At 44.9% G+C, this 20,635-nt stretch overlaps 1 protein-coding gene across 2 annotated transcripts in view; it reads right to left on the reverse strand.

The window, feature by feature from the left end:
• GABA-B-R2 (gamma-aminobutyric acid type B receptor subunit 2) overlaps positions 1–20,635 on the reverse strand; it is a 63,769-nt gene that overhangs the window by 28,361 nt on the left and 14,773 nt on the right. For both annotated transcript variants that reach the window (XM_076688448.1, XM_034325777.2), the window contains exon 2: positions 17,199–18,442. In XM_076688448.1, coding sequence (XP_076544563.1) covers positions 17,199–17,507 — 309 coding nt within the window. In that variant the 5' untranslated portion in view covers positions 17,508–18,442. The remainder of the gene's footprint in view (positions 1–17,198; positions 18,443–20,635) is intronic.

A 20,635-nucleotide genomic window follows, 5' to 3' on the forward strand; every position in this document is an offset into this window, starting at 1 on the left:
AGGCCGCTGAATTTCATCGTGCGCTGCAATTCAACTTGCTCATTTTCTTCTCGTTCGCTCTCGGCTTTCTCTCGAAAGTCTAAAAGCGAACCACCGTGCTTTCAAGACCGTCGCGTCGGTTTCCCTGAAGAAAAGCTGGTGAACCTTAAATTAAGTTTACGCCAGTTCTACTCCGTAAATGCAAGCTAACGCTTTGAACGATCCTTTTGAACAATTATATTTCGGTGCTTTCGCATCGTTGACCGATCGTCGGAGAAATAAGGGAAGTAATGAGAATCGAAGCGACGAAATTTTTCGATACTCTTGAAAATAGCTCGGAACGAATCAGCCTAGCCGGCTGGAAAAGACTCGGTCGGAAATAAAAGGAGGACGATTTCTGGCTGGCGAAAATGAAGTTTTGCCTGATCGTAAAGCAAGGCAGAAGGAAAGAAGGAAGGCGACGCGTCCCTATCGGGCAAGCAATCAACCTACATCTACGAAGTTACTACCTACAGAAGCGGTGGCAGAGAGGTGGAGGCAAAAGCAAAGGCAGAAGTATAAACGGAGCAGCCAGCTGGCCAGGCTAGCCGGGCCGACCTACTAGGAGACAAGCGGCGCAGTTACACGCCGAATCCTCGCTTCGATATCCAATAGTCGATTGCCTATCGGTCATTTTCTACCAGCTAGAGTTATTGCTTTTCTATCGAGGTCTTGCTAACCGGGTACCTCGTTCGGTCAGCTCTCGCTTCCTCGCGAAACTACCCGGTTCGAGAAAAAAAAACTCTCCCTCCCTCGTAAAGATTCATCGGAAACAAGCGAATTCGACGTTGTTACGTGATTTTTTTCCCTTGCAAGCTCCGCGATCCAGATCGTTTTTGTCCCATTAACATTAACCGACTCGTTTCGACGCGGCGCTAAGTTTTTCTCGCGTGCTCTATGCTCGCTGCCAACGAGCAACCGTATTCAATAACATTAAAGCGGATTTCCTGTTTCTTCCGACGGTGTAATTTCAAGACGAACCCTCGTTACCTGCATGTCCTCCATTAATTCGACGTTTAATCGTCTTATATCGTGAGAGCAAGCGCTTTCCTGCCGGTAAAACGATAATGTAATTGCGTATCGATTATATCCTGCAAGTTCAACAACGTATGCCTCGTTTGCGTTTCAATTCTTTCGAAGTGCAACTTCTTCAAGAGAGTTGTTCATCTTTTAGTTGTTCATTTACGATCGGTCGTCCGATTTACCCGGGCTTTCACGGCGCAAGCGAAAGTCTGCCGCACGACAAAATATAATCGCTCGCTCGATATTAATTGACGCCGAGACTAATTACCTGCGCTATAACGTCCTTAATGCTCACCGGACGTATATAGGACGAGCGTGTTTTAGCAGGGCCGTCGGTGCACACCAGCTTTAAGCTAAAAGACACACGCTCGAATTCGATATCGCTGTTGCGACGTTGCTGAAGGGAGAAAATTTCTTAATCTTTCAATTTTAATCTTAATTTTCCGCGTTCGAAAGACTTTCGTGTTTTGTCTAAGAAAAACGCGATCATTTCGACCAGCTGTAATAATTGGAGTTTAATTAAACGTTTCGATTGGGACCGTGGTGTAATTAGCGCGGCACGAAACACACCGACACAATTTCCTTTTAAACGAGACGATTGGAAATGAATTAGAGTAGAAAGTCTTTGTCGCTGACGTTGTCGCTGTTCGATGGTTAGTTTCTGGGTAAAGGTTCGCAGATAGGATGTTTGTAGCGTTTCAAAGTTAGTCGCAAGAGAGAGAGAGATTGGCGAAGATAACTGGTTAAAGTTCTGGAGATCGTAGCACCCATAACGAAGGAACGTGATCTCGAAGCGATGCACTATCCGCCTCGCTTCTAACGATATCTCTTCCTTTCCGTTTAGATACACTCGCTAGTTCGATGCGCTTCTCTAGTTCGTAAACTCGAGGTAAAAAAAGGAAAAACAAAATGATTCCGTTTCAGTGAACCGTGTTCAGCGCAACGCGACAACGTAGATAACCGTAGAATATGTGTTCACGACGCGAAACATTCTACTCTTGCAGATCGACTCTGCTTCAGCTGGACCGTGTAATCCAGTAAATCGTGGCACGGCGACTAAACGGAATATCGTAATTAGCCTAACGTACGCTGGAAGCAACGCGGCAATCGGGTCAACGATTAACCCGATTTAACGGTCTTCCCTTACGAGAACTTCATTCTCTTCTTGCTTCCATTTTTCTCCTCTCCCCCCCCCCCCCCCCCCCCCCGATTTTCGATCGACGACGATCGCGTTAAAGAACCTATAAGAAGCGCGATTAAACGTTCGCACCCGGTGGTCTTGTTCTTTCGAGCAAGCAAAAGGGAAGCCAGTGCAAACAACACCGATGAAAAGCTAACGAAAGTGACGGCCAGCCCGCGTCTTACTTTGCTCTCTGGTCCGAGTTAAAATCCACTTTGAGCGTAGAACAAACGTCGCGAAGCTCTTCATTTGCACCTCTTAACGGGCTAAAAGGATTCTGAAATTTCTTACGAACGATCGAAAGTCTTGCTTCTCGATCGAAGGGCGGGGGAAAAAGAAATTTGTTCAAGCGACGAATTGTGAGATACGGTGTCGCTAGATTCGTATCTCGTCTAATTGTCGTGGGAAAAGAATGAACTGTGAAGTGGACACGTTGACAGACAGCAGACAAAGAATCGGGGTTAAGTGGACATCGACTTTAAACGCGACCAAGACTCTTGTCGCTTACGTTCCTGCCGAGTACTAACGAACAACTATAAGGGTGAGTGACTCGTGTACGAGTGTCTAGCTCTGTATACCTATGGAAGCAATCTCCGGAGACGTTGCTTTTCAACCGGTGACGAGCGTCTATCACCGAGATGTATGTATCTCGTCTCGCGTAGTCAAACTTAGTAGGGAAGAAAAACATGGCTTCGCAGAAAATGATATTTATTACAGTACGATATCTATCGTTTCCAACCTAAACATTCTCCCCTTTGTTTCCCGATAGCTGTTTCCTTTTGTTGGCAAAATCTTTTCTTTTAATCGCGGCCGGCTTCTCCAGCCAGCGCGGATAAGCGTTGTTCCAGAGATTCCGATACAACGCTCGCGTTTGTACGATCCTCCTTTGAGGGGCGAAACTTGGAATTCTTTGATCGCGACGCTCTATCGAGGACCACGATCCCGGTCCACTCCGGCTAATTCGATTTATCTCATCCTGTCAGCGTTAAAGTTTTCTTCGAACGCGTCAAAACTTGCGGCCATCCATCGACAACTTATCGGAGGAAACTTTTCGCATCGTCGGTACGAGCAAACACGTTGGGTAAATTTGGTCGCGTTATCAGTCTAACGGCAGGCGTAATATATGCGTCTCATCGGTGGCACGTTTGTACACCTGTAACGTGTCTATACGTTTACGCGTAATCACCGGAAACGATCGATACCGGTGGTAATAGGTAACGGAGCTGGGTATCGCGAGAGAGTCAAGCGACCTATTGTATAATTTAAGTAAATTACGCGTTTCGCGACGATTTATAAGAGCGCTCTCTGGAAGACGCGTTGGCAACGAGCGCCATCCTCTTATTATCCCCTTTTCGGTCGAGGAACGTTTTAGATCCTTTCGAGTAGCTCGCTCTTCGCGGTCGTTTGCCTCTTCGGCCACTTCTCGAAATGTACCGACCATTTCTCTTGCGTGCGAGAACTTTAACCTCGGTTCCAGAACTCGTCGGCAATGAAATATGTGTTATACGAGGAAAGTCAGCGAGCCAGATACCGTATCGCGAAACATCGTTTGTTTTCTACCGTTCGTTATCGTTATTCTTATATTGATCCAAAGTGAAAGAGGAAAAGAAAGGGTCTATCGAAAGCCCGCGTTGTCGGTTATCGCAAAGATTTTTAATTTTCCTACGGAAACGGTGAATCGCGTTCGATACAGAGCGGGCGAGAACGCGCGGAGGAATTTTAAAAAGGAGCTGCTGAAATATGGAATGCGATAACGCTCCAGTTATCGGTCTGAATTCGAGCCGAAAACACAACGGTAGGTGTACTCTGGTCTCGTTAGTCGAATTGCGTTCGAGAAAATTGGACGATCGAGTCGGGGCAGCCAAGTATACGATATTATTGAGATAATAAAATAGGAAAGTAAAGGTGCCATTCGGGAACTGCTAACGAGGAACGTCGCCTAAGCGATACACAACAATTTTCCTACTATTTTATCAGAATGTAGTACTCGACAAAATATTTCGCGTAACTTCTTTTTTTATCGGCAATCATGCGCGCTCCGAAGAGGGTGAAAACAGCCGTTCGCGTTGGGGTTGGAAATCACATTTCGTCGAATATCACGGGAATTGTTTGTCGCGGAGAAATAGTTATTTGCGATATCGCGGATAATCTTACCGACAGTTTAAACAACGATCGCTTTTTTTTTATTTTATAATCGAAAGAAAAGCTAGGTGATAACAGGCGCATACATGCGTTGTAGCGAGGTGTCCACTCGTTACAGGTGTGTACATATTTCCCAGTGGAGACGTACACCAGGAAAATGTGTCGTGGCTACAACGTGGTCGCGTTTTAAACAAAAATACATGGTTGTTTTGATATCCAGATGAATGCGAAAAAAAATATTTTCCGGTTTTTTCTTTTCCCTGAACAGCGTAACGACGAAAGGAATAACGCTTGAATAATAAGCTGGTATCATCGATTTGCTGGGTTATCGGTAAAACGAGGATATTGGATAGGTGTTCGCGCAGCTAGCCGTTGTCCGATACATGCAAAGTATGCAGCGACGAACGGCGCCGCGTGCGCTTTATCGAATTTTCTCGGAAAAGTCTGTGGTTTGCAGCTTTTCCTTGGCCGTTCGTTGTCGGATCTCCAGGGAACCGTCTATCGAAACGATAGCGGAAAGAAAGTCGAACGTGTAGGAAGTGGCCGGTATGCATTCGTTTATAGGGCAGGAAAAGGAAGAGGAAAAGGAAAAGGAAAAGGAAAAGGAAAAGGAAAAGGAAAAAGGAGGTCGTCGATGAGGAAGGTGATCGTTTTAGCGTGCGGTGACCCGTTCGTTAAACGTATTTCTACGTGTAAACGAAGCAAAGGGAAACCGCGATGCCGTTTATATTAGCGATGCATGTATATAGTAATACTCTCGGGAGAAAAATGAAGCAAGTTTGAGCGACGCGGAGCGTGATGCATTCCGATAATTAACTCTCGGAAACGAGTTCGTGCTGGATGCGCTCGGCAACGCTGGTTACCGATTGAAATCAGCCAGCCTTTGTGCATGTACACTCATTTATACAATTCCCTTCTATCTAACTAAGCCCTTTACATTCCCCCTCGTTTCCTTACCCTTTGCCTAATCTTTGAACTCGAGGATAAACGTCCTCGTATAAGACACCTTGCGCTTTGCATTCGATTCGAACACACGACAGATCAAGATTACTAGTTGATAAAATAATCTTTGACAAAGGCTACGATGTAATTATCTCTTCCCCTATTTAAATTGAAAAGACAAAAGCGAAGGTGTAAAAGTTCCGGTGTCGCGGGAAACGTAAGAACGCGTTAAATACTTCTCTTTGCGTGAACAAAGCCTGTCATTAGGTAGCAGCTTTGAAAGGGAATTCTCTAACGAAGGGAAATTCACTAGCTGCACCGTTAGTTCCGTATTCATCGAATGCACTTTGCCGTTCTCTCGCTACAGCTATTTTATTCCCTGTTTTTCTACCTTATGTATTTCTTTTTTGTTTCGACACTTCGACAAATGGGGAAAAGAAATATTGAAATTGCGAAATTAAGCAGGCTGTGTATTTGTGGTTACAATATCGGCCGTTATTCGGAGCTTGTTCCGATTGTAGAAAAATAAGTAATACGGCGGTCGAGTGTAGGGAAGAAAATCGGAGGGTTGCCAAGAAAATAAGCTAGAAAGTTTGGTAACGGTCGTCTGAAAAGGGCCAGCAGTTTCTTCGATTCGTCGTGGTACGTTCCGTTATCCGTATCGATCCCGGAAACTTTTGTTTTAGGATTTCTCTTAGTTACCGCAGCCAACCTACTCTTCCACGTTTACGCGTTTGACACGAAACGGAGATTACTCTGGTGTAGCTGTCGCTACGGTTTTGATTGAAAATACTTACTCCCGGTTCTCGAAATTGATCAAAGTTCGGCGGAGAGTTGAAACAAGAGATCTTACGGGAAGAATCTTTTCTCGAGCAAATTGCAACTCGGCCTGCTCGAGTTAGGGAACAATCGGTAGGACGGTGGAATGCAAGTTTCGTGCTTTCGAACGCAACTTCCACCCCGAAACGATCTCGATTGTCGACTCGAGCGTTATCTCGGTGCCGGAGGGAGGCTCGGTAATTACCAGGACCGACCTGACCGCGTATCCGAGTCGAAACTCGCCAAGTTTGCGTACCGAGTCGCGATACTTTTTCCTCCTTCCTTTCTTTTTTCCTTTTTCCTTTTCCGTGCCGCGCCACTTACGTCACGGCCAAACTTCAACTTTCTTTTCCAACCTCTTTGTTCGATGATTTGTAGAAACGAGAAACCCACTTCCGGCAACATCCCACCAAGTGCTTCTCGAATTACCCAGTTCACGGGTTTATCGTTGAAACTCCTGGTTCCCTCCTTGAAAACGCGAATCAACCGAATCAATCGACGCTGTTCGCGGAAAGAATTCTTTTTTCATCGGAAGGAAAATTATTTTTCGAGGCGAAAGATATCGAGTTGGAAAGGTGGAGAAAGAAAACCGGAGGTCCGTTCGCTCGACGAAGACAAAAAGGCGTTATTCCGTGAGAGTCACGTTACCACGATAAAGGCTGTACGTCACTGTTAACGTATAACGCTTCCAGATAATGTTCTCTATACATATTCTCCTCGAATGGGTTTCGCGTATCATCCTGCAGGTGTACTTTTACCTACGACCTGTTCTTCCCTCGATACTCCTATTTTCTCGTTACTTTAAACCGCCTCTCTCAAAGAACCTTTATACCGTTTTGTCTCTTCTTCATGAATACATGATACATCGATTACGGAAGGGAAGAAACATTTAAGAGCTTTAACCTTTAAACTGCACGACGGTGCACCGGTTAAATGTAGTATACCGTAACCGTGGCAAGCGTAATTGAGTTTGCTCGTTAATTAAAATGTCCATAATTACGTAGCATAGCTGGGAAAGCTGGTATCCCAACGTAAAGCCAGGGATTTGTATTATCTAACGAGCAATGGAATAATTAGAATCTCGTAAATTCCCTAGCTCGCTTGATATCGAAAATACGAAAACGAGACGAATTCGGCTCGATAACAGTGTTTCCGTTCAATTTCATGGAAAAAAAAGTATAAAAATACCAGGGCACCCTTTGAATCGATCGCGATGTTTAAACGCGTTCTCCGATTCAGAGCGTTCGAAACGGATTCTTCGGTTTCAAGTCTGCAGTCTCTCGGAGAGACAGTGGCAGTGATCTCCTGGATAGAGAAAGGAGGAGAACAGAGAGGAAAGCGAACGAGAGGATTCCTTTCGAGCATCCCTTTAAATCCAGCTTCCGGATGGCGGAGAGAGGAGTGGAGAAACTAGACGGACGAGTGGAGTTAAAGCGGCACATAACAGCGAAGGGTGAAGTGGATGAGAGGTTGGAAAGGACCGAAACCCTCGACGGGGTTGAACTTTCAAATTCTATCGCAAACATCTCACTCCGAGCGAACGGAAGGACCGGCCACGGCATTGCGCGAAAGGTAAAAGGATGGGATAGAAGGATAATCGTTCTAGACTGAACGAGAGGCTAGCTACGGGCATTCGATGCTCATTGTCGCAACTTTTCCAACGATTTAGTCACGTAACTGTCTCTAGCTAGAATAAATCGTCCGTCGAACTTGGAATTTCAGATTCTGCATTTCGGAAATCGAAAGCGTGCTAAGTTTCTCGAAGAAGCCTCGATCGAAGCGTAAGGTAATTATTTTCTTCGCGGACACCTTCGTCTCCGAGTTATCGTACCGGTGTTACTTGACGAATTTTCGCGTTTCAAGACTCTCGAAAAAGTTTCAAGATCTTTCAGACGCTTTTTAAGGCTCGCACGAACGTTCAAGTAGTCGTGCGCCACGAGTTACCGTCTCGAAAGTTTCCATTTTACGATTGAAACGCGTTCGGGCCATCGCTATACCTTTCTCAACTCGCAGAGTTATTTGCTTAAATCTTATTAGCACCGGCTATCGATGCTCCTCGTAGCTTTTTCATCGAATGCAAGAACGTTCTTAGGCAAACGAGTCACGAAGGATCGTTAATCATCGGGCGAATCCTTTGGAATAATGATACGAAAGGTTTTTGTGTCGCTCGATCGGCTTCGTGCCTAGGCTGCTGCTACGTTTAACTGGAGAACGACTCGGTAACGAGCTTCGAACTACAAATTGATCGGATACCTTGAACGAGTCAAACTTTAAAACAGCAACAATGCAACCCTGTCGTTGCCGCTCTGCTGGTGGTAGTTTTATTCGTGGAAGGTTATTCTAAAAGATTCAGGTCGTAAATCATATCGTGCAAGGTGAGTCTATAGTCTGTACGATAATAATCGCTTCTTGTCGTTTATACACATTGTTGTATCTCTACCTGGGTATACGCGTTTAACCGCTCGAAAGACGAAGAATAAACGGCGAGGAGAAAAGTGTCTTCGAAAGGACAATAAAAGCCTGGAAAGCAATGTGTGTTGCAAAGAAAATCTTTACAGCCGTTATCGACTGAACGGTGACTGTATTCCATCGAAACGAGATTCTCTTTTCATTCGGTTTTTTAAATATCTGGATGTTAGATGTGCGCGTAGGACAGTCTAAGCGAAAACCTTTGAAACGATTAATTGCCACCACGTTGTTAGGAAACGGAATAAAAGTGAACCATCTGAAGGAACTAAGAACGGTGGAATGATTGTGCGACATCCAATTAGTTCAAGTAATTGTTACATTATTGGATGTACGGTAATAGAGAAAGAAAAGAAGAAAAAGCGTGGCGTTCCCGGGGCTAAGATACTCGTTCAAAGCAGCCAAGAGATAGAGATCTTCGTTGGGAAGAAATTACGTTAGCTTCATCGCGTAATGACCGTGATTGCTCGAAATGATCGTGCTCGCTTTCTTCCCTTTCTCCTCCAGCTGATAACCGCTGGCCCTGGGGCTACGTGTTCCGACACGCCGATCGATTGCAACTTAATTAATCGCAAATACATTAACGGATATAACACCGGTGCGCCAACATTGACGAAGAAAATAACAACGAGAGAGAACGGAACGGCACGGCATGGCATCGAGTCTCGATTAGCGTGCGACAGATCCAAAGACACTGTACCTCTCCCAAAGTACATACACTCGCGATCAAATCAGGCAATTTCGAGTTACGCGATCGATCGACGTACCCTGCGATGATTAAAGTAGCCCGACGCGGTTTCCGCAGTGTTTCACGAAAGGGAAATGAAACGGGGAGAAAAAGTGAGAGATTACCATGCCGAGTTTTATACCGTTTCGTCGACGACTTTCAAGCGTGGAGATTAAAGCGGCAGAACAAAGAGGAGGGAGCGAACGTCTTGCTAACGGGGTTAACTAAAAGTTATTGGACAAGTTGGAAAGGAAAAAAGGTAGAGAAAGAGTAACGGGAAGTTATAAAGTACTTACGGAAAGCCGGCGACGAGACGTTGAAAATGGTAAAATGACCATCTGCGAACGCGCGCAATACGTTCTCGTCAAACTCGCTGGACGATTCTATTAATTAATTATCGTTGATTCCGTGAGCAATGAAATTGTGATAAACACAGGATATTTGTTTATTCGAGGGCAGAAAATAATAAGCGATATTACGAGAGGGGCTCGTTACAAATGGAGGACGCGAATTCGCCCGAATAAATACTGGAACGCGTTTGGCCAAGGAATAATCGAATAATTCATAATTAAACGTATTCGATCCGTCGTCGCTAATGAGAATCGCGTTACGAGGCGGGCACGAATTTTCCTGAAATTTTCCCGGCATCCCTTTTCCATCTATACCGTTCGAGCAAATTTGTCCCGCAAAGAATGGACGTCGAGTTTCTCGAGTTGTCACAAGTTGATCGAGCGTCGAGTTTTCTTCGGTCATGGCTCGTTGAATCGATGGGGTCCGGCGAAAAGCGTGTAAACGGGAGGACTCTTAGCGACGTAAGCGTAATTTCGATTTCCATTGAAATATATAAAAGGCTATCTTCGGTATAGACGTATACGATTCGGCAAGAACGTTTCATAGAGGGACGCGTTTTCAACTTGACCCTTGAAAGGGAAGAATACGCGTGGTAGCTTTTCTAGCGTGTGTAGCCTTCGTCCCGAATGAAAAGAATAGCTTTTTGCTACCTCCCTGGGGAATAGGAAATCCCCTGTCGAACGTTCGATCAAACCTATCACCCCCCCAACGAAATGACGCGGTCCCCAGGCTTCTGTGAATAACTTTTCAACGAAAACTTATTGTCAGTACGTCTGTGTTCGGGATGCCACTCTCGTCGCGAGACTTATCGATATCACGAAACTTTGCAACGGGCTAGAAATCGATTTTCATCCCCGCACCGGATCGTCAATATCGTTTGACACGATAATGAAGCTTTCCTCCCAGAAAAACGTTCCGAGACCCGAACGAACGGAGTACGAGCAAGATAATTAAAAATATGCAAAAAACCGTTCGCTCCACTCCGTTTTCCAAACCATCCGACGACTAATATTTTACGCAAATATTTTCCATGTAAAACCGTTTCTCGAATAAACGACGCGACGCGCATTAAACCGTGTATCGCGTCCGAAAGTGGTCGTTTTATTTATTAAACGGCGAAGCGAAGGGACTACGTAGAAGGTAGAAGAGAGTAACTGGTTCTCGTTTCCGTAACTCGGCTCCAAGTTGCTCGTAAAATAGGTAGAATCGGTTCGTTCGTTGCTTGCTGGCGGTTCGTATGTGTACGCTGGAAGGACGATAGATCTAAACACGGGGCAATTTATCTTACGGAAGCTCGGTAAAGCCCAGTCGGCCTCGAACTTTTGACCGACGGTATACGCGGGATGCATGCATGCATGCATGCATGTAAAGCGCGTCCAGATCGAGTTCTACCAGCTCTGCGACGCGTAATTATATTGCTGTTGTGTTGCTGTTGCAACTACAGCCTTCCATCCCGTTTCTATGCAAGTCCTCCCCCCACCCGAATCGAACACGCGTGCATTTCAAAACGCCTCGTTTTTCTTTCATCGAAAAATCAATCGCAATTTATCCGTGAAATATTAAACGGTCGAAGGGGAGGGTAACCGTATTAAGCCGAAGCGACGCGAGAACAGCTCGGCTTCACCGAATCGGTCCTTCAACGAATTTTTCCTCTTTTCTTTTTCTTCTTTTTTTTCTCCTTTCCAAAGAGTGCAAGCGCACGCTTTTATACAGTTCGCGGATGCCGTTTCGTGTCCGCGCGCTCAGTGTTTACGCTCTTTCCCGTCCCAGCCAATCCTAACTTAATCCGGACACTTTTTAAGCTTTCGACTATGAAACGGTAAAGTGAATTTTCTTTTGCTCCTACCGCGTTCGCGAAATCGCCTACGAACTGGCGAGACTGATTTCTGCCGGGGGTAAACTTCACCGCGTTTAAACGACTCTTTCCTCTTCATTTTTCTTCCTTAAAGGGGGGATAAACTGGTCACTTTCGTTAAACGTCGCGTGAAAACTTTCTGAAGCATCGCGATCGATTCTCGGATGTTAGTTAAATGCCAGGAGCAAAGGATTTTCGTTCGCAACAAGAATTCGCGCCACCGTTTGTCGAGCGATTAAAGTTTACCCGAGAGGAAAGTCGGTCAATTCCTTTTCCTCTCGAATCACTCTGGCCGGAGGTAAATGTCGCTAACGAATTTCAACGTCGGCAACGAATTAGCAAAGGTAGCTTTACCGACGCAGCTACGTAGCTGGCTGTTAGTTTTTGCGGTGGAGAGACAATTATATTAGCGAGTTTACCCGACGGATCGATACTGCACAGCCACTGAGTCAAGGTGAGCTCTCTCTCTCTCTTTCTCCTCTACCCTCTCTTTCAGTCGCTCCACCTTTGCCTCCCGTTCACCCCATCGCCCTTCTTATCCTGTTTATTTTCTCGCTTTATCAATTTTATTTCCAAATTAATCATAACAGAGCAGTCAGTTTATTTCATTTTTCCTTCGCCACACTCCGTTCTGTTAACGTTTGATTAAAATTGGATCTCTATGGAGGAGAAACGAATTAACTGTGAAAAGTGAAGTGAACTCTTCGGGAATTTCGGTCCGTTTCGCGAAACCAAGGTACAAGTTATCGGCAAGGGTGCTCGGCGAGCTTCTCCGATAGGCGCACCGCTATTATTGGTCGGCGAAGCTGTGGGTCGCGATTATCTGCGGATCGATCACGCCTCGCACCGTCCGGGATCCCCTTTTCTTCCACGTCGCGTATCACCCTCGCCGCGTTCTGCTTCCTATCCATCCCCGAAACATTTTCGGACCGATCTTCCCTCCGTTTCCTTCGCGTTTTTACGCTCCGTCCTTCGCGATACGTCTTCGAACTTTCTGACACACGAGCCAACTTGCGTTCCTCTTCGCCGCCACCTTTGCTTCCGACCGCGATTCGTCACGATGCTATGCATTCGCAAACGTTTCCACCCTTCGCAAAGTTTGCTCTTCCTAAAAGTAAAACGGTTAGACTCCACGCCATTCGCGTTTACCCCGAAAATTCCATCCCGCTTTTATTTTCCAACAGGCCCGAATAGTTTCAAGTTCGGCCGGCGCTAAGAATTTCTGCGGCTTTCGTCGAATTTAATAAAAGCTTCTTGCCGTCGCGTCGAGGGCAGATCGTTGGCTACGTGAAAATGAATTCTCGATCGAATCGTGTGGAAATACTTTTCTCTCGATCGCGAATGCGGTCCACGTAGAACGGACAAAAATTGTAAGAAACAATGGGGTCAAGTTTTCTGGCTGAACGGAATGGTGAAATTTTTAAACGTTCTCGCCACGCTCCCGTGTGTAACGCAACGGTACAACTTTAACAATGTTCCCGACGTAATTCTCTTCAATTTTCTCGGAAATTAATGGAGCGCAAAGGTAATAGGGTTTAGAATAGCCGAATACGGGAAAACGTTTTTCAATGCACCACGTGGGGCAAACTACTATTACCGTCCAGCCAAATCGATCTCGCAGTTCGCGGTGCGAAAGCTTCGAGGTATTTCACCTTAATGGAATATCGGTTTCGCGTCAAACTTGCAGCGTTCCACGAATTTCCTTTTGTTGATCCAATTGTAGGAGAAGGGTCGCCAAGGTTCTCGATCAAAAATCATATAAAAAAGAATTATTTAAATGCTGAATTTCTACTCGGATGGAAAGCTAGCTCGAACGATGCGACGGGTGAAAATCGTTCGGATCTCGTGGATAAATTGAAAATTAGACACGGTGTTTATGCACGAACGCTCAGCGAACGAGACGCGATTCATTTACCTCTTCCACTCGAAAAGTTAGCCGCCGTTCGATAACGTTTGACTTTTCCCGTTCGACCGTACGTCTCTGCCGTAAAACTGGATCGTGATATAAATTTCCCGGCCTGGCCAGGTCACCGTTGATTTTCCACGTTACCAAAAACAAACGTAATACCCTGCCGATAATTGAAATCCATTTTCCCTTTTCCATGCCGTTTTCTCTCTGACTATCCGCCCGGTTCGTTCGCCTCCACGGCTGGGTAATCGTTTAAAATCATTGATATCGCTTTAAAATATTAAATTTAATGTCCCGGAACGTATCGGTACGTTCGATCTACGTAATAAATTTGTTTATTGCTCGCAAACCATCCTATCGTTCGTTTACGTATTCAACGTTTTGAAACGGGGTGATATTGGAAATGTGAAACGTTGTAAAAATCTTCGATACGGTTTCTTGTTCATCCTTGTAACAGAGAAATCGTTTGAACGAGGGAATACGTTTGAGAGAGCAATTAAATCGGTGATAAATAACGGAGGGATGATGTAAACAATTTCGAGAAAAATCGATCGCAAATAGAATTCTCGTATCTCCGAGGGAATCAGCCTTTACGAGAACGAACCATTCTTTTACCTTCTTATCTTCGATCAAACAGGAAACGCGGTTTCTCGGAAACCGCTGATTCATCCCGTACAATAATCTATCTCGTTCAACGTTTCAATCCGTAAATGTCTATTTACGACCAAGGCGAATACGATTTTTGAAATATCCCCGATGTTCCGTTCCATGTACACCCGATGGAATTTATTGAATAAACGGAGGAGATTCTTCTTTCGTTCCCCTCTTCGGAACCTCGAACGATCGATAACAAGTAATAATCTGGATCAAGTATTATTTCAATTACGTTCAACTATGTTTTAGTGTAAAGCCATTGATTTCAGATACGAGACGAGTTATTTATAGTCCACCTCTTTCTCTGAAGCGTTCCTTTCACGCGGTTTTAACGACGATATTACGGAAGAACGCGAACGATGCATTTCGATACTTTTTCTTCGCGGCAGCATTTATTCGATCAATTTCCCAAACGCGACAAAGTTCTGAACGATTTTAAAAAACGATAAAAATGTTGCGGGAAACATCGTCTCGTTAGCGATTCGCGGTGAATCGGGTTTTCTTTGGTCGAATAGCTCGTCTTTGACCGACAGTCGAAGGATCGTCGGTGCAAAGGGAACGAGATCGAAATAAATGGAACCACGAACGAAACGATAACGACGAAATTACACTTTTTCCTCGTTGAAGAGATCGGTGCAAAAATGAGCGGAACGAATCGAAACGGATGAAACTTTCGAGGCGAATCGGTCCCGGCTTTTTCCTCCCCCGTTTCGTCTTGCAAACAGGAAAGAAGCAAGTTTCGTGTTTTTCTTCTCGTACAATTTGCAAATCGTTGGATTCGCTGAAACTGATTTATAGAACGTTTTCTATAGACTCTTTCCAGGGTTCGTGGAGAAGCAACCGCCTCGGTTTGTCCGCTGGAAAAATAAACGGGCAGCGAAAATCTCGGGTTAATTAACGTGTCGTCGTGCGATTTATACGACAAGGCTAAAAACGCGTCGAGGCTGAAATTGAAACAGAGTTCGATCGCGTGGAAGGAGTTTCGAGAGTGGAAAAGGTTTTGAGAAATTCGGGATTAACGAATTATATCGGAGAAAACAACGTCGACGGACTTAAACGACACGGTAAACTCTCGACGAGGCACGAAGCGTTAAGTGCTCTTCCTTTTTTTATATCGATTAACATCATTATCCGGAAAGCGTCGATTATTTTCAAGCAGAGACGGCGAAAGTTTATCGACTCGGGCCTTTCGTGGCCGAACCCGTACAATTTTCCTCTTCTCCAACCTATAATTTCCCTTTAAAAAGCAATAAACGATCGGAACACTCGAGCTCCCTTTTATCCGAAATCGCTTAAACTCTTCCACGAGAAGCTTCGTTCAGACGCGACCTGTTAATATTTACCACTCAAAGTTAACAGTTCGAACGAGAGTATTTCGTTCCCCGTTCCAAACCTCTCGGATGAAAGACAACGGATGTTTCCGTGCTTGAGAGGTAACGTTTCAAAGAAATTCTGTTGTTTCATTTGATTTCAGTCGTGCATTATATTCGCCAGAGAAGTACGCTATTTGTGCCATTTATATCAGTCAGAGGGAAGAATGTTCCACTTCTTTCTGAAATTTATTCAAAAATTTCGTTACGGTCATCCTGTTCGATTACAGAACGGATCGAATAAAAACAGTGGAACGATATTTTCGTTCGAAATGAAACGTTATTTTCCTCCCCTGCCACCCTTACTTTTGCTACTATTTTATGAAGCACAGTTCTTCGAGACCTACTGACCCATATCCTTAAAAAGCCAAGTGTCACGTTTAGTTCGCATGGACGTTTTCGATACGTCGAGCGAGGGGGATGAAATTTAAAAAATTGATTGCCACCATCGTAACCGAGTATTGGCCTCGGTAGAATATTAAGAACGGAGCCACGTCGACCTTTCAATCGAAGAAGCCAAACCGCATTTCCATTGGTACGGATCTTCGATACGCGGTGCCAATTTCGACGCTTCTACCAATCGGAAGATCGTTTCTTCCCAGGTGGTGGATAAATTATCGGGTCGATGGACAAATCGTATTAGAATTGCCGTGGTTACGCGTTTCTTTTCGCGCTAATGGAGATGATGATAGAAACGAACGAAGCGTTCGCAATCGTTTCGCGGTGGATTACATTTTCAGGAGGGTATGCAAACGACACCGTTTTATATAACCGAATATGTCCATCGGTGCAGCGTTCACTGTGGTTTCACGTTCGAAGAAACGTAAAGTTACGAGCAGCTGTTCTTGATACGCGTTAAATGAAAACCTCGTACGTAAAAGAACGTTCCCTTCGAAATTTCCCTTCGGCAAATTTCATCCTCGAAGCGAGAACAGCGAGATTTATAATGTTTGCGTAATTTTGACTGTCACTTTTCACGGTTGATGGTATCGCGCGGTCTAGGTGAAACACACGGAGAATAAATTGCGACCGTTATTCGAGCTGATATTTTTGCATGCAACGTGTAAACCGGTCGCGGCCAGCACGATAACGAATAAATTGATTTTACAGAGAATTCATGCATAATACGTTTTCCGGTAATGCTCGGTGCACCGCGAACGAATCTGATGAATATGTAAAACAAAAATAAATTAAACGAGTAAGGTTACGTTCCGAGGTCAATTTGAACGGTATCAATTCAACTGGCAGATTGATGGAGTTATTAGAGGGAAATTGTTCGTCGAAAATCAAACGCGACGAAACGATTCTACGCTCATTTTTCCCCCACGCGTCTGACTTATCTCCGATCTCTACTACTGCCGCTACTCTTACTACTGGCAGAGGCGCGACCCGGCGCACTGCCTCCGCTCTGTCTCGCGTAACAAAAATAAGTTAAAACCGCAAAATGGAATAAAATACGCACCCTCGTAAATTAGCCCCGAATACCTCGGTCCCTTTTTACTCTTACCCCTTTTTTTTACACGCGACCTTTCTCATCCGTAAACTACAAATTGCCGCCTTTCAATTTTTTACCTCCTCCGATCCATCTTGATAATTAAGCAATCGATGCGATTCCAAGGATAATATCGCAAACAACGACCCTCGAGGATGATCAATTTTCCAAGAGGTCATCGAGGGAAACAGCTGGTGCTCGTTCGATTCTTCGACGAGGTTCGAGAAATGTATAAAAGAAAAGTACTCACCTCTGTATCGTTCCACCACATGTGCAGCCGATAGTTTCTCAGTACGGTGGTGTCCTCGTTGATGTGATCGACGGCGAGCTTCACCGAGGGCATTACGCCTCGACCTATGTGGCTCTCGGGCACGTGGCTACCGTACGGGAAGAATCCGGCGATGTAAACGTCTCGCCTCTTCACGCCGCCTAGATTGATCGGTTTTTGAGCGGCGCAGCTGAAAATTCCGTTCAGCCAGAGGAGGAAAGCGCAGAGGTATGCGGTCGCGAACAGACCACGCCAGCATCGCTGTCGACGTCTTCTTGGATTCGTAGCCATCCTCTTCCTCTTTCTTTTACTTTCCGAACCACTATCGTGAAAGCGGCGACGATCTATCGATTATCGATTGACACTTTTAATTGGCTTTATTATACCGGCCGGGCACCCTTTCGATTACTACTCGCTCGCGGTAATCTTGCCACCGGTTCTCCTATTATCTCATTGTGCGAGTGGTGCGATCGAACGCGTTCCGCTTGTCGATGCTTAAATTTAATAGAGTCGAGCTTTAATTGACTGCGTCGAATCGGCTGTACGGGTTCCTGTCACTTCCCTCCTCTCGTTAACAACAACAATAACAACAGCAGCAACAACAACAGTAACCGTTTCCCTTGGCTCGATTTTTCCAACGTGCACGTGCGATTGACGCGTACTCGCACGATTTCATTCTAATCGATCGATGTTAGGGTTTCAACCGCGTCCACGTCGTCGCGTCTGCAACATCTTTTATTCTTCATCTCGTTATCCTTTCGCCAGGGTTTCTTCTTTTCTCCTTTCAATTGGCTTATCGTTTCCCGAGGAATATCGTTCGACCAGCACCGTCCACGTATTTCATACGCTCGCGTTTCTTCGTCGGTTCGAACTCGTCCGATCGCAACTTCCTTTCCATTCTATCTGCAAACTTGTCTCTCGGCTGCAACCGACGGAAACGACTCCTCGACGAGACTTTGTTCAATTCCAGTTTACCGGCGATCCTTAAAAAGGAAAGAACGCCGCGGACAAACGCGTTACCAACAAAACGGAAATATCGAAATACAACGCGTCGAACGGAACAACAACGAAGGTTGCTTAAACTTTGAAAAGCGTAACAAACAACGTTTCATCGATCTACTATCTCGTGACATTCATCGTTCTCGCTTCGGCTCTCGACGGTGGTTGTTGTCTCCCATTGACCGGACGCGATCCACCAAACGACCGATGACATCCACCCGCTGAACCTGCAACAGAAAACCGTGATTTCCACATTCGTGCAATTCTTCTGTCGCGAAAGAGATCGTTATCGTTAAATTACACAGGACAATTCGACGAGAGTTAATCGAGTGACGAAAACCAACACACGTGTTTTTCGTTCGATCTAAATCGCTATTCTTTTATAAACGACAAACGAGAATCGCTAGTTGGTAATTAAACGCTAACAGGAGCGAACCAGTCGCACGGACTCGTTTACCATAGTTCACCATTCCTATTCATACTTTGCCTCTTCGTCTACTTAGTCGGAAGTTGGTATACTAATTCCAGTACGAAGCAACTGGTTTCAGAGTGGGAGAATCGAACTCTGGCAGAGCTAACATTTCCACTGTAAGCTAAACAACTCGCGGCGGTCTATATTGTTTGTACAAAAATGGTTTCTTATGGAAGAAAGAAAGTCGTTTCCCACATTCTCGCTCCCTTCTTTTGTTTGAGATCGAAATATCGAACAAATATTTTGCGAAGAAGCAATCAAAAGTTCTCGACGTTTCGGCGTTGGTGCGGAACCAGCGCTCTTCTTATTTATTGAGGGAGGAAAAAAATTCGCGAGACGCTGTACGCGAGCTGGGAAATGTTGTCAGAAGCTGATAACGGTGACGCGAAGGTCAACGAAACCGGGTGAAATAATAAAGAAGAGAATTCCAGAAGCGAAGGTAATTTTGAAAGTAGGTCGAACGGCATCAATTTTCAGATTAGTTTTGCGGTAAACGGGTAAATAAAAATGTTGCTCCTCTCGTTCAACGTTATTTCTTCCTGTCGTGCTTGATATTCATCGGAATGTCGTCGATCGCCGATAAATTCTCAGGGTAAGTTTAATTCGCTAAGAAATTTCTTCCGACGATATTTTTCTCGCAATTTGATTAACGTTCCTTTAAATCGAAGGAAACGGATCGTTTCTCCTACTTTGCGAATCTACGTTACGTATTCCATTTGCTCGCGGCAAGCTTTAGAAAACGTGTTTTATATTACCTGTGCAAACCAGAGAAAGTTTAGATAAACCACGCGCGTGGATTTTCGTTAAAAATGAAAAGAGTAGGAAAAGAGGGAGAAAATATGGCAAGGTAAAAATAACTTGAACTTTACCTTTTTTTTTTTCATAACTTTCACACGATCCTACGACACGCTATACATCGAAGGTATTAAGAAACTCGTTTTCAGGATATTTTACAGCTTTTTTTCCCGGCGAACACTCTAACGAAGTTCTTTCATTAAAGCTAAGTGCTCGGTAGATTGCGACCGGCTCTGTCTGACCAGTTATCGAGTAATACTACTTACTACGATCAAATTCTGCCAGTGCCGTTGCTAACAAGTTAGTTCGGCTATACTCATTTGCTAACGCTGATGTTTCATGCAAAACTCGGGAAATCCGATCGATAAGCGTAACCAGCTTCGAGACACAACTTTGTAATCTCTGCAAGGAGTAATTATTAGAAAACGATCGAGATTGAAACGAGCAAGAGAATTTACTTTCGTAACGATCGACTCGTTATTTTGCCTAGTTAATAATCGAGAATAAAGTTCAGCGAGAAACGTCTGGTGGGGTGGAGGGGGGGTGGACCCTTCTCGAAGGGCGCAAGTCGTAAGTAGTTGAAGAGGAGAGTAAGAAGAAAGAGGACGAGAAGGGATAGAAGTTTCAGATCAGTTTGCTCGAAGATCGTACTTGACCGGAACACTCGAGTCGATGAACTTTGGATGATCGTAAAGTTAAGTGTCTGGAACCTCTAAACCTTAAGTGCCCAATTACAATAGCACCAGCTGCCGATAACGCTCCCCTTACTACGGATGACATCGTTCCTTCCAGAAGACACTTGTTTCAAACGGTAACGTGTCTTGGATCATCTCGTTAAGCCTGTGTATTATCATTTTTCTCTTCGTGCGCAGTGCACCGATTTGTATTAAGGATATCACCATTTTCGACACAGAGTCGAAGGTTGGTCGAGTTCGCGTCAGAGTTTCGTTTGCCACCTCTGCGCGAAGTAATTAACAGCAGTTGCCAAATATTCGAAACGTTGCAGGAAAGAAGCATTAGCAAATTAAACATATCGCCTACTCGCTAAGTTAACGTGTATCTTCAGCCCGCATCTCATCGACCGATTCGAAACTGTGTTTGCCAAGTTGGAAGATCTTCGAAAATAGTATAGAGTACTTATTAACCCGATGAC

The sequence above is a fragment of the Osmia lignaria genome, chromosome 5 (assembly GCF_051020975.1).
Source record: "Osmia lignaria lignaria isolate PbOS001 chromosome 5, iyOsmLign1, whole genome shotgun sequence".
NCBI lineage: Eukaryota > Metazoa > Arthropoda > Insecta > Hymenoptera > Megachilidae > Osmia > Osmia lignaria.